This window comes from Corvus cornix, chromosome 2, assembly GCF_000738735.6.
Source record: "Corvus cornix cornix isolate S_Up_H32 chromosome 2, ASM73873v5, whole genome shotgun sequence".
NCBI lineage: Eukaryota > Metazoa > Chordata > Aves > Passeriformes > Corvidae > Corvus > Corvus cornix.
Window position 1 is genome coordinate 27,838,358 of NC_046333.1, and position 21,870 is coordinate 27,860,227.

At 38.9% G+C, this 21,870-nt stretch overlaps 1 protein-coding gene across 3 annotated transcripts in view; it reads right to left on the reverse strand.

The window, feature by feature from the left end:
* Positions 1 to 21,870, reverse strand: part of TPK1 (thiamin pyrophosphokinase 1) — a 309,386-nt gene that overhangs the window by 178,861 nt on the left and 108,655 nt on the right. For 2 of the 3 annotated variants that reach the window (XM_039549358.1, XM_039549357.1), the window contains one exon: positions 16,120 to 16,189. In XM_039549358.1, coding sequence (XP_039405292.1) covers positions 16,120 to 16,189 — 70 coding nt within the window. Of the gene's footprint in view, positions 1 to 16,119; positions 16,190 to 21,870 lie in introns of those variants that run through there. The other variant, XM_039549360.1, reaches the window with a different exon arrangement.

The window sequence follows — 21,870 nt, forward strand, 5'->3', positions numbered from 1 at the left end:
TGAAGACTACCACAGGTGACATGGAATGTAACCATCATTAGAGATGTCATTCAACAGAAGATGTCATTCAACTGAATGACAGTGTGGCCCATTCCTTCAGTCTAAAATTCACTACTACATAATTTTTTCCACACATTTTAATACCAGTAGGACATTAATTCTCAGGCTGATAAGTTTCTGAAAAATGTGTAAAGTTAGGAGGATTAGACCTATCTACCTGATAATGAAGTAAGAGACACATATTTTACTGGAATAGCAGAGAAACTGTCACTGAGGTTACTTTAGTAATTGTTCTTGGAGAGAAGCGGAAAGTCCTCCTGAAGATTAACAGAGAAGTTTACTTCATTGTAAGCAAAGCATTGCCTAATTCCTAGGCTGTTAAATACCTGTTAAGTTCCAATGCAAAACAAGGCTGCACCAGCCAGCTACAGCCAGCCAGCTGGTAATAAATTGGAATTTGGACTGACATGCTGATAAAAAGGCACCAAGATTTTGGACCATTCCCGCCTTTAAATTCAGCTCCAGGTACTCCAGGAGGTACAGCACACCCACTCTCTCTACATAGCAATGAACCTCAGGTGCAGTTGACACTGCAGCAGTTTTTGGGGATCCCATAAGAAGTTTCAGGCAATGTGGCTCTTTAAATCTAAAAAACACCACCTCCCTTACCTAGATAGGAATGGCCATGATAGAGAGGGAGGTGGAAAATATCTTTGTTCCAAGCCATCAGGTCGCAGCCAGGTCCAAGGCCCTAGAAGGGCAGGCTGCAGCATTCACGAGCCAGTGCAGCTTTTCCAGAGGCCAAGCTGTGGAATCAAAGGGCAATTTCTTTTCAGTTGTACTCCTGGCTGATGTTGGTGCATGGAAGAGCTCCAAGAAGGAGTACATAGGAGCAGTTTTCCCCATTTGTTTCTTTTACAATGTGGGAAAAACAGTTTACAAATGCAACTTTCAGATGAGAAAATAATTTCAATTACTTTTAAAACACAGAAGTAAGGAATTAAAGCTACAACCTACTGGTAATTCATGCTTTTGGTCTCTAGATTCCTATAATATGTTTAGAGATTAAAATAATTCACTCTTCGGAGCTAACGAAATGGAACAAGCCAGTGTGTGAATGTTGGAATGTTGGCTAATTTACAAAGAAGGTTGGGGAAAACAATAAAGAAAAATCTACACTTGGATTGACAACTTGTGTATGGTCCTGTGCCAGGATCCTGCCTAACGCACTTGAACAGGTGGATATATTAAACCCCAGAAGCACATGAACTAAAAGGGAAATTTTGATGAGCTCTTAAACAGGGACATGAGTATGATTGTATTTCTGCTGATGCTACTAAAAGAAGTCAAAACTTGCCATGGCTTTTCCAGTGTGAACGTGGCAAAGGAAGCACTTTCCCCTCTGATTAAAAATGTGATCCTGCAGAATGGGAAGGCATCACAATCCTGATGAAAGCTCTCTTCAACATACTGGGAACGCTATTAAAGTTCTTGAAACCACTACTGAGGTGTATTACGATCACATATATGCATGACAGCACTGACCACTTAATCCCCATTCTGTCATAGGCAAGTTGGAGAATAAAAATTACACCGACACCCAAGGGTATTTTATAATAGAATACGAAATAAAACAATAAATTTGCAGACGATTTTGGCTTTGCCTCATGGTATTGCATTATGCACCAAATATTCCTGGCCTCTCATTCATTACTATTTAATTACAACAGAATACCTTTCCTTCAGACTTAATTAACCTCTGAAAGGAGTTTGTGACCTTGGGATCCTCCTGCGCATTTGCGACGTGCTGTTGGAATATTGCTCTGCCTGGAAAAACTTCCTTTAATGCTGAGATTTAATGAAGTGCACGGGTTTTTACAGGGAACACACAAAATATGAGAACCCTGTATGTGGTCACTTAATGAACAAGAGCTAGAGCATATCAATTAGAATCATAAATCAATACTAAATTAACATTAAAAGATGCCACAAGAGTATCCCCAGAGGAGAGGCTCATTACAGTAAACGTGATCATGAATGCTCTTCCCTATTACTTTCACTGTGGGGCAAAGAAGAGGGAGTAATGAAATGAGGAGGGATTGGTCCATTTAATTCCTATTTGTTTAAGCTAGCAGAAGCTTAAGTATCCCACTAAGCCAAATGACAGTGTAGCACAGTTCCAGCTCCTGTCTTTGTCAGAAAGTGCCATTCACACTGAAACACTGTGACCCTGAACGGAAATCGGAGAGCAGTAACCTTTTCCCAAGATGAGAGGCAGAACCACAGCTCATGCAGTTGCTTTCATTGCTTTGCTGCAAGCTTTGAACGATGGATTAATGTTGGCCCCTTGGCACCAATCAGAGCAGACTGGTGCTTGCAGAGTAGGTGCTGGTCCAGTAGCTCACTGGCTAGGAATGCTAACTCTTCAAAATGGATTCTTCACCATCCTGAGAATTCCTTCTGAGAGCTAAAAATTGTATCAATCCATGCATGCTCCTCATACAATTCCCTCCTGTACAAAACCACCCCAAAATCACCTCATGCAGTTTTCATTTTTTTCCTTCAATTGAATGCATCAGAAAGAAGAGATATTGACATCCACATCTGTCACTTCATTAATTACAGCCATTTGTTGTCAAACCTCACAGATGATGTTTTAGCAAAAAGAAAAAAAAAAAGGCACTGGATTCTTTACTGACTCTTTTCAGGTGTCTTTTTGGGACAGTCTTTCACCACTCAAAATACCTTCATGTGCACGATTCCAATCTGATCTGTCCACCAGTATTTAACACCCCTGCTGCAGCTTATAAAATTAGAAAACATCAATCCTCCTACAGATACCACTGGAACTTGCAGAGGAAAATAACAAAGCCTTCCTTTCTTTCTTTCTTGCTACAGAATAGCAGTTGCTCCACTGGAGTTATTACCCAGGTTTATTCCAGAGACTTTTCTCCTTTTCAGCTTTAGTATCAAAAATGTTTTCACTCCCTTCCCATCTTTTTCCTTGTGCCCTGCTTTTCTCCGTTCCTTCCAATTTTTGCCTTTTTTAGATTATATCCATGCCTAACCAGTTTAGATCCTCCAAACACCAAGGCAAAACCCCTGCTGACAAAGAAACAGAGATATTCAGAATTCTGTTGCATTGCTGCATAAAGACTCTATGATTCCAAGCCCTTGCAGAGTAACTTCACTTTTGCGCACAGCAAGTGACAACCACAGGCACTGCTCTGGCCCACAGCTGGATACCCACCACCGAACAATGTCATTGGACTTGTAACACACACCAGTTGCAGAAACAATAAATCAATCAATCAATCAAGCAATCACTCTACTACCCACTCACCAGCTTAAAAAAAACCCCAAAAAACAAAAGCTGACCTAGAAGTCCTACCAGTCTCATACAAAACATTTTGAGCTACACCCACGTACCAGTCTCTTTTTTATGCTGAAGGAAAAGGGGAAGTCCAAAGGCATAGCCGTTTGTCTGCTGCCATTGCTACCCCCTCTGCCACTGTTTCATACATCAAGCACTCTAAAAATATGCCTTTTCTAACCTGCTGATCCTTATCAATCTTCTTCACTTGCATCCTATAAGGTCTCTCCACACCAATGGGTTAATCCAGTCTCAAACTGCAAATCCCTACTTTTCCTTTCACTTAGTCACTCTAATTTATGCAAAACACTTATAATGAATAAATGAAGAAGAGCTAAATGATTATTTATTGCTTCTATTCTTTTTTTTTTATATGCCAGATACCTTTTACACAGAGATCAAAACACTGAAGAAAATGAAGATCAAACTTCATGCACATGCATACTCTGTGGTCCAAAACATCTTATCTACATGTTCCCATTAGTCACATGATGTGAGTACCTTCAACTGCCCACTCAACTTAATTTCAAAAGAAAGAAACTTATTCCAGCTGGAGTTCCTTAACCACCAGGGAAAGCCAAGCAGTTTAAGAGTTAAGCAGTTTGTGTAGGTGGGATATCCCTCGAGAGTTAGATCAAGAATAGAGCAAGAACTATTCTTAGACCAAAAATAATTTATTGCTACGGTATTAATTTCATTCCTGGTGTTACTGCTACTATTCTAAATATTCTAAATATTTTAATCACTGTGTGGGCACCTCAAAGTTATTTCACATACAGTAAGCAGTAATAATTTCCAACTATTTCCAATGATGGAATCAGAGTAATAGATGCTCAAACAACATTTACACAGTTAAAAGGTTTTTTGTTTGGTTTGGGGTTTTTTTTAAAGCCCCAGGGATAAAAATGGATTATGTCCCAGTCTCTGGAAGATGTGGTTACTGACAAAGTTACAGTAGGAGTCTCACTCTTGTTCCATCCATTTCACAGGTTGTTGTAACAACACCAGGTTGCTGAAAACATTAGATCCAGCTGTGGCAATTTCCCTGCTTGCAATCACCATGGAGAAGTGATGCATCAAGTAAAACGTTAGTTATAGTGCAAGAATTCAAGGCAATGCATGGAGAGGGTGTAATTGCTTAGGCATCTAGTGCTTAATATCTTACCAATTAAGTCAATAGAACATCCTGAATTTGCACAAAAGGCAATGTGGATCCCTATTCAACAAGCACAGGCTCCACATGTTTCTGTGTTGTGACAATAAATAAAAATACCTAAGTAACACTAAAAAGAGAACAAAACTGACAAGCTTGCATGGAATCACAGTTCCCCTCATTCATCAGGTGCATTTCAAAATCCCAAAAAAAGCCACGACCCAATTTCTAGCAGGATCTTCATGTTGTGTGCCCACAGAGATAGTCACTGGTCAGTCTTGGTTTGTTTCTTCTCTCTCTAGAATGAAACAGAAATTTCGACCATGTTCAGCTGTATTCATTCCCAAGTATAATTTGTCTGACCCTTTTTATTTTGTAGTCAGTTTAATATTCCTTGGTACTCAGGAATAAACAAGGACATTGCTCCAAAGCCAATAAAAGCTGAATGCATCTCTTCCTTAGCCCATTTCAGTAATTTCGTTGTACAGTACATGCACATGTCCCTATTTGAACCAAAAAGAATTACTGCAAGACAGATGCATTTTTTATTCTGAATGTTTCCATGTTCAGACTGCCTCACAACATACAGGTATTTCGGTGGTATGCTACAGTTGTCATCCCCCCCTTTATCTACTGCTCTCTTCTCTCATCTCTCTGAAGTTCACTCTTGTAGTCATATCCTTGCAGTACTAATCTGTTCCTGAGGTGCTGATATGTACACAAGTGCTTACAAAAAGATAAGAAAAATGGAAAATATTTGCAAGTAAAGACATTGCCCACAGCATACAGAACATGCTCATGCTGCCATCAGAAACCATCTTAGTGCCTTAGCGCATACTTCAGTCAAAACACTCCCTATTTCATAGCTGAGTTAATGAGCCAGAGCTGAAGGATGTGCTGATACTGGTCCAGGGTTCTGCAGAGACATCATAACCAGTTTGCAAATAGACTCTAGACTTGATCATGTGTAATGTCCCACACAGGTAGAAAAGCATCAAACCACAACCCCAGTGGACCTTCATGCATTTCCATTTATTTAAAGACACTCTGTAACCTTGGATCTAATCTACCTGCTGTATGATCAGACATCATTCTTCTCAGTTATTCGGGATCAGTAGGCAAGATATTTCTGTACAGCTTATACCATTTCCAACAGCCTTTTGACTATCTTTTAACATTAATGCCTGAGGTATTTTCATTTTATCTGTTATCAAAACCAGATCTTTATTCCCTTGCTCAAAAATCAGAATTCTCTACATTTCTCTATAATTGACATTCACTACGTTTTCAGGTGTACTGAATAAAACTATTTTTTTCCTCCACCATTTTGCAAAAATGTTGCTCAGGCTATTATCTAAATAAGGCAAGTAGTATGGTGGTTGGAGAGGAGTGTGCATACCCATGAGTGTGATTTTTGTATGAACTATGAGTTGAAGGAGATTTGAGTCTCTCTGAATATGTGTATCCAAGGGCAGCTTTGGAGGTACCACTGTACACATTATCCACATGCTTGAACAAATTATTTCTGGTAGCAGAACAAAACTGATTCTGTGATGTCTCAGAGCTCCAATTTTTTAACAAGGCTTAATCCTCTTGCCTTAAATTATGGAATTTGTAGAGCTGGCAACCTTATCTAGCCCAACTTTCAATCAACCAACAATTAATTGATGCTCAACCCTTCATGTGTAAGGAAACTGGTTCTGCAGTTTTTGCTCTATGGTTTATCCTTGTCAGAGGAGACACAGGGTATTCATCTCCTCACCCTAAAAAGTAAATTTATTCAATATTCTTCGTTATCAACTGTAATAAGCAGCCTTGATCACAGCTTGAGAGCACAGTTCCTTGTTCTTGACAGCATTTTCTGTGAAAACAACTGTGGCACAAAACATTTTTAAATGAAAAGCTGAAAGAGTCCATTTGTAAAATGAAACCACTCTTGGAATACAATTAGGTTTAAAAACAAATCTTAGCAGAACAACTAGGAAAAATGGTTTAAAGATGAATGAATTTATATTCTAAAGATTTACTTCTCATTATATTCTACAGTACATAAAGTCCCCCCATTTGCAAGCTTCTGGCTTCACTAACACTAAATTTAAACAGATTTGAAGAATACAATAATCTGTTCTGAAAATAAAAGTGTCCATTTGAATGCAAATTGTTAAAAGTCAGAACTTCTGGCTTTCACATATTTATAAAAATAGAGCAGAGTCTCCTGAAAAAAGAGAATAGGAAAGAAAACCAAGCAATATCCACCCAGAATATGTTTGTGCTCCAACAGTCACTAATAAGTTTACTGAAAGAACATTTTAGAGACAACAAAAGCTAATCTGAATAATTTATCTATGGGTATTTTTTGTCTTCTGTCCCATTATGCAATATCCTGTGATTTGAAGTCACCTGCAAGGTGAAGACTATACCTTCTCTTTCCAAGAATTTTCCAGGCTAGGAAAAAAAGACAGCCAAAAACCAAAAAAGAGAATGGGTGTTAGAGCACTAGGAATCCCTTCCTAAATGTCTGAAGTGTAACAGTGCAGATTAGTCAACTTCAAGGTAATTTATTAACATGAATTCATTTTAAGGCATTAATAGCACATGGATTTCTGTGCTCCCTGATTGAACACTGCTCTTGGCATTCTTCTCAGGTCTTAACAGAGCTTCTTTCAAATCTGAGATCATTCTTGACATGTTCAATATAAAATCTGCACTTTAAATTTTAAATGACAAGTACTATTGCAGCAAAGACCCAGCTTGGTTTAAGGCTTGTAAGAACTTTCTGGTTTTGCTTTGTTGCAAGAATAGGAAAACTCCCAGTCCCCAGGCTGCCCCAAACACCTGTAGAAAGCATTGCTCCATAAAAACAAGCATCGCTGGCTTAATCCTTAATTTCTATTGATAGTCAGACATGCAAAGGAAACGAAGGCATACATTTCACCCAAACACTACACACAAACCCAGCTTGTCCTGGATCCTGAGAATTACTCCTTAGGCACAACAAACCAAACCACTATAAAGTTGTGAGTACTCTTTGGCCAGCTCAGGAATCTTTTCCCAATGGCTTCTCCCAGATGTGACTCAATGCACGGATATTTTATCACTGCAAAATCCTAACTTCTAGCATTGGGGTGGCCATAAATGATTTTTACCATGTCATAAAGCCAGAAATCAGCCAGATGGCAATGACATTCCTCTACTTACAGTACACTAGGGGCAGAGATACAGCTATTTGAAGAATAAACTGAAGCAGTACAAACCCTCTGTTTGAAAGACCTGGGATTAATTGAAAGTGTCCCTTTGTTCTCTTTTTCTCAGCCCCCTTTTTCCCTGTTTTTTTTTCTAGAACTGCTGTTCTGGACAAATCGTGACCCTTTGATTTCCTGGCTGGCAATTTAAACTTGGTTTATAGCATTCTTACTGGGATAGAGCAGTTTTATGGGCAAAGCACCTCACTTGCAGCCAGGAGACCTTGTTTCTAAAGTTGAATGGTCCACCTGTTTTGTATTTGCTCATCACTCCATCTCCCCAGACTTTTGTCCTGGTCCTTCTTATCTACTCCTAAGCAAGATTAGAATCATTCCAAAAAAGCAGAGATTCACACTTAATGTTTGTTGATGTGACTGAAACAACAGTGTCCTAATGCCATCTTTGAATGTATTGAGGTATGCAAAGAAAGAAAGAAAATCAGTGGATTTATGCCAAAGCATGAAGATCCCTGGAGCACTCCTGAAGATCAAGTCTGCTTCCACCTAGGACCTACTATTCATTATTAAATACTGATCTCATGAGGAGTGATACCTGGCCCTTTGATAGGCTCATCTTTTAACAAGGAAATATCAGAAACTCTGATGAGATCATGTGATTAGGAAAGCATTTTACTCATTCTTAAGAACTAATTTCCTGCATTTTAAAGGTGACTAACTGAGAATGTGAGATGATTTTGTAACTCACTGCATGACTTTGAGCAAATGAATAAAGGAACAAAATAAAAGTCTTGGTTCCCAGTTCTCCATTTTAACCTGTAGACAATACTCTCAGTCTTGAGACTGAGACATAACCTGGTACATCTACATCTGCCTCTTGTGAACCATATCCAGAGGTTCTACCTAGGACTGCTTTTTCTTTTCTACTCTTCTCCTGTAAAGAAAGCATGGTCCTGCAGTAAGACAATAACTTGCTTCCATTGTCTCCTGACATAAAAGAAACAAGGCATTCATACATCCACGTACACATGTGTACCTCAGGGATGAAAAGCCAGCCATTTCACAGCTTCTGTAAGGGCATGATGAGACCAAGCCTTCTTTCTATTAGAGATCTAACTTTCAGGGGTCACAACAACAGGCAGGGCTGTCACCTTCCGTAATTTTCAGTTATAAATATTACTATGACTCTACAATTACCCATCTTGACTAGCAAAAGCAACAGAAATTCAACATAAAGAGTAATTTAATCTCAACTAGATATTGCTAATATTTTTAAGACCATATGTTTTATTATTATCTGCTATTTGATTTTCAGTTTGAGGAAATGATAAAAACAAACATGGCCATTTTGTGTTATGGTTTATGTAGTGAGTACAATTAGAAGCACCCAGTTGCTGGTGTCTCTCTCAAAATACATCTCCACTTCTTGTGATAGCAAAAGAGTACTTCTCCTCCTCCTAAAATTCTCAAGTGAATCCGAACTAACGGCTGTGTAACTCCCAGATTTTTCCTTTATAGCATATGATGACTAAGTGAATAGAAATAACTCCTTTTCCAGAAGAATACATACATACTCCTGGGTCTGGCTTATACAACTGTTTAATATGAAGATGAACCTAGCAGTAAAAAAATAGACCAATGATTTCCAACTCTCATAATTTCTGTAAGCATTTGATTCAGAGACCAAATAAGTCTCATATGCCTAGTGATGTTATTGCCCTAATACTTTCAGGAAACTCCTTCCAATACAGGAAGCTAATTTTGGTTTAAATTGAGGACTGAAACTATGCATATTTCGTGATATTCATGTCTTGCTACCTCAACTCTTCATTTTTTCTGAAACAAATCTTGACTTATATTAACAGTGCACAGCTACTGGAATATAAATGTATTTGAAAACGCAATCAAGTGAAAGTAATTAAATTGAAAATATAAATGAAAAAAGCGAAAAACTACATGATCATAAGGTATCTCAAGAATTTCTCATCTGTACTACCTGAAACAAACACATTATTTAACTTCAAATGGATTCATCTTCCCAAACACTGAGATATAAGTTTCTTTGGTTTCTTTAAATTTGTTGTTGCCTGGCTGTTTTCTAAAGATTTAAAAATGGATTCCAAGTCAGGTATTTCCTTGTCCTGGGTTGCAGTGTATTCTATTACCATCCTCATGAGCTGTTGAAATCAGGTGGGGCAGTGTTTCCTTGCCTCCTCCCCCCAGACTATCTTTCTGTTAATGGCCCATCATTGTCCTGCCGCCTGACTCAGAGATAACTCCCTCCGGACCATCTTCTGTTAATGAGCCTAATCAACACTTGGCCTCATGACTCATCACCCCATTGTGAGATGCTCCACCCAGAGGGAGGAACCAAGCATCCCATCGTGGATATAATCTGAGGCTGAACACCAGAGACAACCTTTCCACTGGATTTCTAGAGGATAGGAGCTACCTAGCCACCAGTGGACCGCCTAAGGAAGAGCAGACCCTTTTCTACAGGATCACCACTTCAGAGGACTGCAGCCACCTTTCTACCAGACTGCCACAACAGGGAGTCAGGTTGTATCTTGACTCTGTCAGTTTGAACCAGTGTTCTCTTATTTTTTTTTCTTCCTTTTCTTTAATTTCCCCATTAAGTTGTTATTCTGACTTGGTGCCTCCCACTGGTTTGTTTTCAAACTAGTACATTCCTAAAGGAGGAAACTGTGGATAGGGAGTTTTTTTCTGAACACTCCTGCAGAATTTACTAGGATAAATGCAAGATTCAAATTTTGATCTTTAAACACTGCTATAGTTCTTAGGTCAGGCAAAGATGTCTGATGTAAAAGATCTCCTTAAGCCATTTGACAAATAAAGCACTGGCTGAGCTTTCAACTTTCTTGGTTTATGGACTGTAATCCCTCAAATCAAAGAACTCTTCACTACTAGCAGCAAAGGTGCTAGCTTTGACCTCACAGTTTCAGAGGCTATTTTTTTTTAAACATTATTAACACATATTCTCATATCCAAAACTTCACAAGTATAACTATCTCACATCCTACCCAAATCATACAATGAATAGATTTTAAAGACAGGAAATGATCATTGTGCTCTTCATGTATAACTCTACACTCAGATAACCTCATTCAGTGTTTTCTGCATCAGTGTCCTAAATTTTGCCTGAATATAAGATAGCTTAAAAACAATACTCAGTTTAATCTGAAGAGTTCAAGCAAAGAATTCCTCTCAACTCTACATTAAGCTACATCAATGGCTAATTACCTTCATAAGTACCCTATTTCTAATCCAATATGGAACACAGCAAAGTATGTATGAATTTCTCAGTCTAATAATCTTATTAGGGACCCACTTTTCCATGAGTAGGAGGTTATTCAGGAAAAAAGACAGAAGATCTCATTTTACAGATGGGTTTTGCTAGCTTTTGTCCAACTGTTTCTCTTTTGATTATCTTGACAATGGAGGCACTGGTTCTCAGATTAGTCAAATTCAGTGTAAGCTATAAATAGCCTATTGAAGCAGCCAAGGCACTACTAACCCTCACTAATTGCTAAAATGCACACATGAAACCATCAAAATACACAGACACTATGAGCTATCTTTCCACTTTTCATGCAAGCAAATACATGATGATGATGACTACTTTTCCTCATGGAAGGTACACCAGCTTGGTCTTCCTATTCAAAGGTTAAAATTTTGTTTAGCTTTCAAACTTTAATGCAAAATACGACCATGGAAAATGCATGCAGCTTGGAAGAAAAACACAGAGATGTTTGCAGTTGCAGAGCTACAATCTTGTTGGGATCACAGAAACATGACTGAGTGTTGCAATGAGGAGATGCAGGCTTTTTAGGAAGAACAGGATAGGAAGATGGGGGAAAGGAGTTGCCCTTTCTGTAAGAGAACAGATAGAGTGCACAGAGCTCTGCCTGGGGATAGAAGAAATTAGGCAAGCTAAAGCCCAAGTGGCATTGCATCCTGACAGGGATGTCAAAAATATAAGTTGATTGTAAAAAGACTTTTTTGAGGTCTGTATTTGAAATTTAGCAGCTGCATCAACTGTAAATGTCTATAAAATTTGTTCCTAAGTTTTAAAAACTCCTGTGGCGCTTCTTGAAGCTGTCTGCATTTATGCCCAGTTCAAAGAATTGTATAGTAGCAGCTGCATTTTCAGGTATGTTTAATATGTAGAAAATGCTCCCATTTTCAAGTTTTACTGCTACTCTTATATTTTATACAGTTCACAGGAAGAAACTGAAAGGGTAGTGAAAGTGATGTTCTCAGTGACTGTAGGCAAGCCAACTAGTGTCGCACAGTAAGTGTGAAATGCCAGCCAGAACTCCAGAAACACAGTATTTTTCATGATTGGTTTATCCTTCCTCTTGGAGAGCTCACTGTTCCCCTCTTTAACCTGATGCCCTTAAGACTGCAAAACCTGAGTACACAATGGATTTGATATCTCTCTGGAAAAAGCATCCAAGACGCAAGTACTAATGATTGGTTTTAAAGGTTCCAATGTGATGATAGTTCTCAGTGCATTTTCACCTTTGTATACTCCAAAGCCAGTGATACCCAGGTTAATCAATACCTTAAGATTTAATCAGAAAGTGTTGAGAAACAAGTTCTGTAGTGTGATACAGATAAGCAACAGTGTAATGCTGAAGTGGAAAGCAGTGCTTCATAATGATTCAAGAAAATTCAAAATTGGATAGGCAAGGCAGACAGAATGAGGCAGAGCAAAAAACCCATAAAGATCAGTAACTCGCCTTTAACTCTGATTAGCTGCAAATGTTTAGCAATCAAGAATGGTTTAGCAGTAATCCTTATTTCTAAGTGGGAACTGGTGTCACCAGTCTGTGGAAAATAACCTTTCTGGACTGTAGAGTCAGAGAGAGAAAAGCACCAGCATTCAGTCCTTTTTCACTCCTGTCTTTCCAACAGCTCCCAAGGATCAGCCTCTTTAAGGAAAAGTGATCCTGCCCTTTTGGTTACTCTTCTTAGCCCTCATGCTTTAGAAGGCAATTTGTTTTAACATACCATTGAAAAAATCCAGCATGATTTCTCCTTGTTAGCACTTACAAAAATGAAGGTTTTCTTGGATTGGTTTGTTTTTAAACAAAAATAATTGCAACCCAGACTTTTTGAGAAAATGGGAAAACCAACCAGACATCATAAAAATGACACCACGAATACAGAGGAAGACATATAACACCTTACATATATTAACCTCATGACATAATGTGTCATTGCTATGTCAGCCTGTGCAGTGCTATAGAGAGGAAGGAGTGAACTTCCTTTGCTTGATGGGTCTAGCACAAAAGCAAGTCAAAATATCAGTGGAGAAAACAGGAAATAGATGGAGGCAGGGGGCTCTTGACTCACCCTTTGCTGCTTTTCAACCACCAGCACAGGCCAGCATAATGAAAAGCAAGTTAAAGAATTGTTCAGCACTGAGGAAGAACATGGTAGCAGCAAAAGGAGGCTTAAGAGGGAATACCTTAATTAAACACCAGCATCCAAAGACATAACCAGCAGACAAGACTATGCATCATCCCTCTGCACCCCTCCTTGGATATTGACACAATCAAGTAACTCTACAGAGTGCCTGTACTCCAACACACACAGTATAGGAAACCAACAGGAGGAACTAGAGATCTGTGTATAGTCACACATCTAACTGCGATTATGGAGATGTAGTGGGATAGCTCCCGTGACTGGAATGTTGTCATGAAGGGCTACACACTACTTAGGAGAGACAGACCAGGAAGGTGTGGTAGTGGAGCTGCCCTCTATGAGTGAGGCAACACTGGGAACGTATTGAGCTCTGTCTCGGTGAGGATTACTTCCTTACACAAGATGTGGAGGATCCCACAAGGAATGGTGTGCTGCTTGACCTTATACTAATAAACAGAGAAGGCCTTGTTGGAGATGTGAATGCTGGGCACAGCTTTGCCTGTAGTGACCATGAGACTGTGTAGGTCAGTGTGGGGAAGGAGGAAGCAGGGCAGTGAGTAAGACTGTAACTATGAACTTCAGAAGAGCTTTAGCCTCTTCAGGGATCTTCTTCAAAGAATCCTGTGGGAATGAGGCCTGCAGGAAATAGAGGTCCAAGAGAGTGGGTTGATATTCAAGGATCAATTCCTCCAGTCTCAAGAATGTTGCATCCCAGTGAGAAAGAAATCGGGCCAAGGGGAAAGAAGCTTGTGGATGAACAAGGAACTCCTGTCATTACTCGAGTGTAAGCAGGAAATAGAGACAAAATGGAATCAGTGTCAGGACACTTGGAATGAATACAGAGAGGTTGTCACAGTAAGTATAAATGAGATGAGGATGGTCAAGACCCATCTGGAATTAAAGTTGGCCAAGGCTGTCAATGACAATAAGAAGGGCTTCTTCAGCCCCCTATGGTCCCTTCCAACTTTACCCATTCTGTGGTTCTGTAATATGAACTTATCTCCAAAGAAAGACACCTGTACAACAGTCCCAGGCTGAAAGCTGTTCTTTTCCCAAAATATTATCCCTAATTCCCATTCGAAAGGATTCTTCACAAAATTTAGTGTCACTAAGACTCAAGCCCAAAATATCTGTCAAGTTCTTCATTTATATCTCTTGTGTATAATAATCTCTCTAAAATTGAAGGACTATAGTTTTTTAGGTTTTGATACAACACAATTAGATATCAGGGCTTTGCATAAAGTATAGTTTTAAAAGAAGGTTAAGAGAGCATTAAAAAATTATCAATATGTCAGTAGAGTCTGAGCAGAGGGCTCTTTAATAACAATGGACGGGGAATTTAAAAAAAAAAATACTTCAGAGAAGTAAATGGATATTCTTTCCAGAAGAATGATTTCTTTAAAGACAAAAATCCAAATTATGCACGTCTTCTTTTTTGTTTCAAAGGAACTACTTTGAAGGTAAAATATACCTACCCAAAGCACTTAAGATGAGAAGAAGAAAGATAGAAGAAAAGAATACTCCAAGGGCCAAGTATGTAAGACTGAAAGAACTATTAAGTCAAAGTATAATCATTCATTTTTCCCTGAATTATATTTATTTAATACAAGCATAAAGGTGTGCAGAACAGATGAATGGGTTAGCAGAGAAGGTAAAGCAAAAAATCTTAAATGTTGTTCTTTGGAGACCATCACCATTATCAAAGAAAACTGTTTGCTGCAAGTCAATCTTGAATTCAGACACCTGCTCAAGTTTTTCATGGCTCTGTGAGCAACTACTAGAAAAGGAGAAATAGAATGTTATAGAACATAGTCTACAACAGTAGTGCTTCCCAGACTCCAGTCTCGGTTTTAGCAGTTGAAGAACTTCAGATAAACTTCTCACAGGTGACAAACAAAGAAATTTTTAGTTCAGTTTTTACTTTTAGACTACACTTTTCCTCTCTAACTCTTGCCTTTAGTCTGAAGGAAAGGAGGAAACTGAGCTTCCTCATGTCTCCATCATACACCTCCCATGAGATGAAAAGCAAACTATGTGTCAGATTTTTCTGTATGACTAAAACTGTTCTTAAGCTTGTAAGTTCTACCAGATGCCTTTCTCATTACTTTGCTCCAAGAGTCAGTTTTATCACTTTGCTTTTATGAAACTACTTTTTTATGAAATCTTGCTCAAAACAACTGAAAATCCTAAAGACAAGTAAAAAGAATCCTTAGTAGGCTAAGTTTGTACAATGTTGCATGGTTCCACTACAAAAATAAGAAATCACTTGAATGAAGTATTTTGCATCACAACCCCAGCTCAACACTTCCGGGGCAGAAACCCGGGATGTTTTAAAATTTTAAATGCCATTACGGAAAACAAGAACATATTCTTTCAGTCATATTTCCTCACCTAGTGTACACATTTATAGATAGTCCCTGTGCTTGTCTTTGGTCATTTATAATGCCCTGATGCTAACTGAGAAATAATTCGAAAAGAAGACTTCCTATTTTATCACCCACCTCATTGCACTAAGTAAACAGATTTCCTCTAAGGCCTCACATGAAAAATGAAAAGGACATACTTTGTTTCAGCTCATGGTGACAGGCATCAGATGTTCCTCTAGGCAACCCTTGCAAGGGGCACAGCAAATTTTTTCAGAGGCTTAACACTGATGGATGCACAAAATAAGACAGACTGAGAGCAGAGCTTTCAAGAGGAAAAAAGACCAGTGGGCTTCAGGGAAAATGGTATTTCAGGCTACTTGTGTTTTTAAAAATTTTAGCTGGGAATAAAAATTTAAGATAATGTGGAGAAAATATTATACTACCTGCCACAGTTCATTAAAGTACCATGCAGAGAGCAGGCAGCTACTTAAGTAACTGAACAGATCCCATTCTTCCACATTTTACTTTCATTGAGAAAAGATGACTTCAATGACTTCAAGTGTATTGCTCACATACCTTTCCTGGCTCCCTTCAGTGATGTGGTAGAGACGATTGGCACCTCCATCAGCACAAGCTCTCAGGGCAGCTACAAGTGGAGAAAGAGAACATCAGTGCATTTGTATTATAAACAAAAGCTCACAACCAGTTGACAGTGCTGCATAAACTTAATTGTTCATAGTGGCATAGGGAATAAGCTTGAGATCTTGTATGGCTTTTAGTTTCCTGTACTTGACTGCTTTCCCTGTTTCTCTAAATAGAAATCTGAACTGTTTTTATCAGACTAGTGCCAATCTTCATCTGACTGTGCCACTGTAGTTGCAAATAGCTTATTTCTATCCATCTAAACCTGCTGCCCAGCCAGCTTAAACTACAAGACAGGTAAATATTCAAAACCTGAAAGGACCCACCCTCCACCTATGGATGGATCCTCCACCTTGTCACAAGTGGGAACTTGCACTGTAAACACAACTGTTTCTCAGCCAGGCAGAAAGTTCCCTATGGTGGCTCTACAGCAACCAGCATAACAACTGGGAAAAAAAAAAATAACCAAGAGTTAATCATGACAATACCCTTTTCTCTTTTTTCCCCTCCTATGACACAAAAATGGTAACTTTATTACAGTTCCTGTATTGTTCCACAGACTGTTTGAATCTTCTGATATAAAGTAGGTGGGTCAGATCTTAGCTTTAAATCTTGGACTATCCTGGTATAAAACCACAATAATTTTCAGTGCTCCCAGATAACTTGGGGACCACAGAGGGCATGTGCCACTAATTCCAGTTGATTTAAACAAGCAGAGACATGCTGTTCTCTTGTGATTCTCTTGTGATCCCATTGTTTATATAGACTTAAGTCAGAGAAAAGAGACAAGTCTAACACTATTATTACAAAATCAAATATAAATTGGTATATTTTATTCATAAGCTTCCCTATTCATCATCATTTAACTAACACACAGCTCTTTCATGAGGGTGTTAAAACCTGATAAGCTATTAAAGACTGAAAATGACCATCTTGTCTTAGCAGTCTTTATCAGTTTTGCTCTGAGATGCACAAGTTAGATAACTATAGCACACAAGATAAAAGAAGCCATCGCTTCCACACTGGGGCAGAGTGTTCCTTCCAGGCAAAGAGAGACTGACTGGTAATCCTGAAAGGGCTGAAAGTCACAGGGCTGGGGGGGGAAAAAGAGGAGAGACAAGTTAAAAAAAGATACAATCAATCAGATCAGACACTTCTTGCTGCCGAGAATCCAATTTTCAGCTAAAGCTGCTTTCCTTTAGTGTTTATTTTTCAGTCAGAACCACCCCTCAGCAATTATACAAACCTGTATCTTTCCTTTTGGCGTACATTAGGTGGGCAATCTGCCTCTCCCCCTAGTTAGCCAGCCTATACAAATAGGGACAACAGAGTTCACCTCTATAACTTCTCTTGTCTTTAAGTCATTCTTTCTTATGTGGGTGCTGAACTCCCACCACAGGCAGTGTTTGTAAATGAATATCTACTGTGCAGTACGCATGACCTTGGCTGAGGCTTTTTTGGGGGGAAAAAATAAAAAAGAAGGAAGCAGGACAACACAAAAGCTACCAGTTCATCACAGGTAGCTTTGGGTATGTCAGCTTTTTTTCCTTTAGGCTGAAGCCATGAGCAGAGCAGAGAACCAGCACTGTACTCCTCTGTACTGCTTCTAGCACAGCTTCTGCTCCTGCCCTCTGCAGTACCCACTATGGCAAGCACTACTGCCCTCAGCCTTCTTGTACAGACCGTGCTCTTCTCTGTCTCCTTATACCACTTCACCCACTCCTTACAGCCTCCACCTGAACCCATACTAACAAGCCAAGGTCAAGCAGACTTGATCCTGACAAATCTTATTAGGTGAAGTAATTTCTAGATTATTCTAGAAGCTTGCCAGCCACTTACCATGGTGATTCACTGTTTCAGGCAAGTGCCTCATCCAGTCTGATGAATACAACATCACAAGACAAGAACACCACTTCTTGCCTGCTGTGTTTGACTGGAAGATTTTAACTTCTCCTTTCACTTGAGGTTACAGCTGAAAATGGATTGATATACTTCCTTTCACCTGGGCGTATTTGCTAACTTGTCTCAGGGAGTTCAGCTCACACAGAACATAGTAATGGCCCATTGCAAGAAGAGTGTGTAATACCTGCCCTAAGTCAGCTGTCCTGTCCACTGGCTTATTTAGCAGATAGAAGGCATCTAAGTAAGGCCTAGGACCTAAGGTACATGACCTGCCTAAAGGATGCTTCCCAGGCATTCCCAGACAGTCATAGTGTTTTCCTTCTGAAAACAGTGAGTTTTCCATCTATTCTTCCACATTTGAAAAAAACAGGTACTTTATAACTTCTGGGGAAAAAAAAAAAGAAAAGAGAATGGGATGAGATACATGCAAAGAGATTAAAGTCTATTATCGGTCTCAATTACTTTAACACAGCCAGAGCCTTAACTATTGTAAATTCTCTCAATGGACTTACCACAAATGAAGCCTGGCCCAAGATCTCTTCATCTGATCTGATTAAAACAACATGACCAAAAAACCAAAACCAAACTAAGCATTACAAAACAAATCAGCCTTCAATCAGTCTGGTATATGTAAAAGTACTGAGACTCTCCCAAAGACAGGAAGGTGCCTAAGTAACAGATCTATGACACTTGGATGTTTTTCACACAGATATGGGGCTACTATTTGTTGCCTTATATAACTGCAATTTAAAGCTGTCCCCCACATATTTATTCTTATTTATAAGAAAAAAACCCAACCAAACTTCTGTAGCATTGTGAAGTTATTTAGAGAAACAATTTATGAGGTACTGATCCTTTATCAGCAAGTTAATAACTTACAATGAAATCAAACAAAGCCCCAGCTGCATTAAGGAACTAGCAGATAATTAACAGATTGGCTGGAAGCCAGTAAATCATAATATTTCTACAGCTATGAACTAAGCTTTGCTTGATAAAAAGTAATGATATATGTTAGCTGGAAGAATATGTATCATTATTATCTGGAAGTGTTTAAGGAGATAGTCAGCAATTCTAAGCTTACAGTTTGGATGGAAAATTCTCTATGAAAAATAACAGGAACTGATTTTATACAGTGCCTTTTATATTAGAAACAAAATCGCTTTACAAACAACTATTTGGCCAAGGTGCACCATGGCAACTGTGTAGGCAAATCTAGCAGTCTCTAGGCACTTCGCAACAGCTCACACAAAACCTCATTAATTAATTCAGCAGAAATTGAAAGACCTGAACAAGATTTGGGCTTTGTTTTGCTTGGCTTGGCATCCTGAAAACAGAAACACCTTCTTCTGAGAAATTTTCAACTTAAACAGATGGAAAAAAAAAAAAAATTAAAAGGTGGAAAGTGACACAGAGGGATGAAGTGCTAAGGGTCACAAATGGGTTGAAGGCAAGTTATCTTCCAGGGTGACCAAAGTGGATGGTGGGGCTTATACAGTGAAGAATAACTTAAGTGGCCAGTCAGAATACCAAAAGCCTTGCTCTTACCATCTCTTCTGGCCCAGAGGGTACCATCACATTATTGGAGACCCCTCAAATTTGCCAGGTGGGCTGCACATGGAAGTATTCTCTAACTTATCTACATCAGAAATAACTAAGTAACCAAAGACATTATCTGAGGGTGAGAGGCAATTAACCCTCCTCTGTGAATTGAGACATACTAAGGAATGGTTGCCCATGTAGCTCACTGAGCTCTGGTGGATCAGGAGGACCAACACCTCTAGAAAAAACGTTGTGACATGCAATTGGGAGCTGCAGCTTTTTCAACCAGCACAACTGGAAGCAGAGGAGGCCTGTGCTTTTGGCCACCCAGCTCAGCTGGAGAGCCCGTTTCATGCTTCTGTGATTAGAAGAGATGATGCTAAGAGGATAAGGACACAAGTGTGCTGCAGCCCCAGCTCAGCATGCGAATCTGCACTCCTTGGCATTACCACAAATTACCACCTTTCCTATCTGAATATTCTGTGTTAAGCTCCACTCTTCAGAAATAGCTCCATCTGCCGAATTACCGCCTTTCCTATCTGCTAGATTCCTTTTTCATATAATTCCAGTGTCATTCACTGAACTAGCCAGGGAGACATAATCAAAAAATCAACTGTTTTATTGTGCAGAAGAGGAAACTCAATGTCACTGTCAATAACTGCTTCCCAAGTTATTGGGAGCAGCATGTGTTCAGTCCAGCAGTGTCTGAAATTATGGCAAGAGTTAATACCCCTCAGCTCTACCTATGCCAAGGGAGAATTAGCTAAAGAGCATGTTACCAAGCCATCACATCTAAGAGTTTCTCACAGGTAACATGAACGAAGAAACAAAAGCCTTTCTGAACAATGCCCTTCCTTTTAAATGGTGCATCTTCTGCAAGTAACCAGTGAAGTATTCCCCTTTAGTGACTGAATTTGAGGCACCAATTTTAGGGCTAATTATTAGTTTTTACAAAAATTATTCTAACACAACAAAAATATTGGGAACGATTTACTTTACATTTACATTTGCCCCTATGGCAAATATAAAAAACTTACTGTGAGACAGGATATGAGCAGCATACCAAACACAAAAAGGAAGGTCTTGGCTGTGAGCTAACTAGTTCTGGTGCTTTTTGCAGAAAAGAAGCAAGTATATTATCATATTCAATAGCCCTGCAAATTCAGGTGGGGCAAAAGACTCCACAGAACAGATGTAATTCTTGCAGACTAAGATGAGTGTGTAAAAAGGGAATACATTTATAAACAGTACCAATAGCTGGGAAAGAAAAGCATAACCTCATAATTCCTATTCTATTATTCCTTGCAATTAGCGTTTAAAATATAATCTTCTCCAAACAGATCTTGAAATAAATCAGTGTTTTTTGCCTAAATTCAAATTTGTGACAGCTGTCCTTAAACTGCCTTAGTAAAGCCCCTCTGTTCCTTTTCTAATTTTACACAACTTCTTCTAGGTATGCAATCTGTTTCCCTCATTCATTTATTGATTCAGTAGCCTGGTAACCATAATTAACCTGCCAGCAAAATCTACGCATAAGAGAACTCTGCTTAATTAATGACTTGGAGCGCTGGTAGCAATACATATGTGAAATAAATGGTAGATACGCAGAGAATTGCTTGGTTGGCTTGATACATAGGGCCAACACATTTTTGTCCCAGTATTACTAAAAAATAGCAGTTACCAACAACAAAATACATAATCTGTATTTATGTGCTGTCTGATTTTCTCCTCTGTCCTGCAGAAACTGCAAAAATAAATTTAACAAACCCATGGCTTTGTACAGCTGCAGATTGCTAGCAAGGGGATCTAATTGCATCTCAAAATATTCCCTCCCACCCATGTGTTTCCACCTGTGTTATCAGAACTGTTTGCAACTGCTATTCCGTATCAATTACAGGGCACTGCAGACATCCCTTTTCTGTCAGCTGCAGCTCTGTTTAGCAAATCACCTACCAGTCCATAATAGTTTTCTGCTTTGTGGTTGGACACTGGTCTTGCTATGAGGCTTTTTAACTATTTAAAATAGGTCCATCCTTACATTGCAAATGAGTGGTTTTTCTGCTTAAAGAAATACCATCAAAGACATTGTTGAAAGCAGGGTTTAATATGAATTTGTGAAAATACAACTTTATATAGTTTGATGACAAGGTTCACTCTACTACTTACTACGAAGATGAAAGCATACAAAGGAAGATCAAATTAGAAGCAATTTGAAATGACTTACAAGGAAGCTGGGAATGCTAC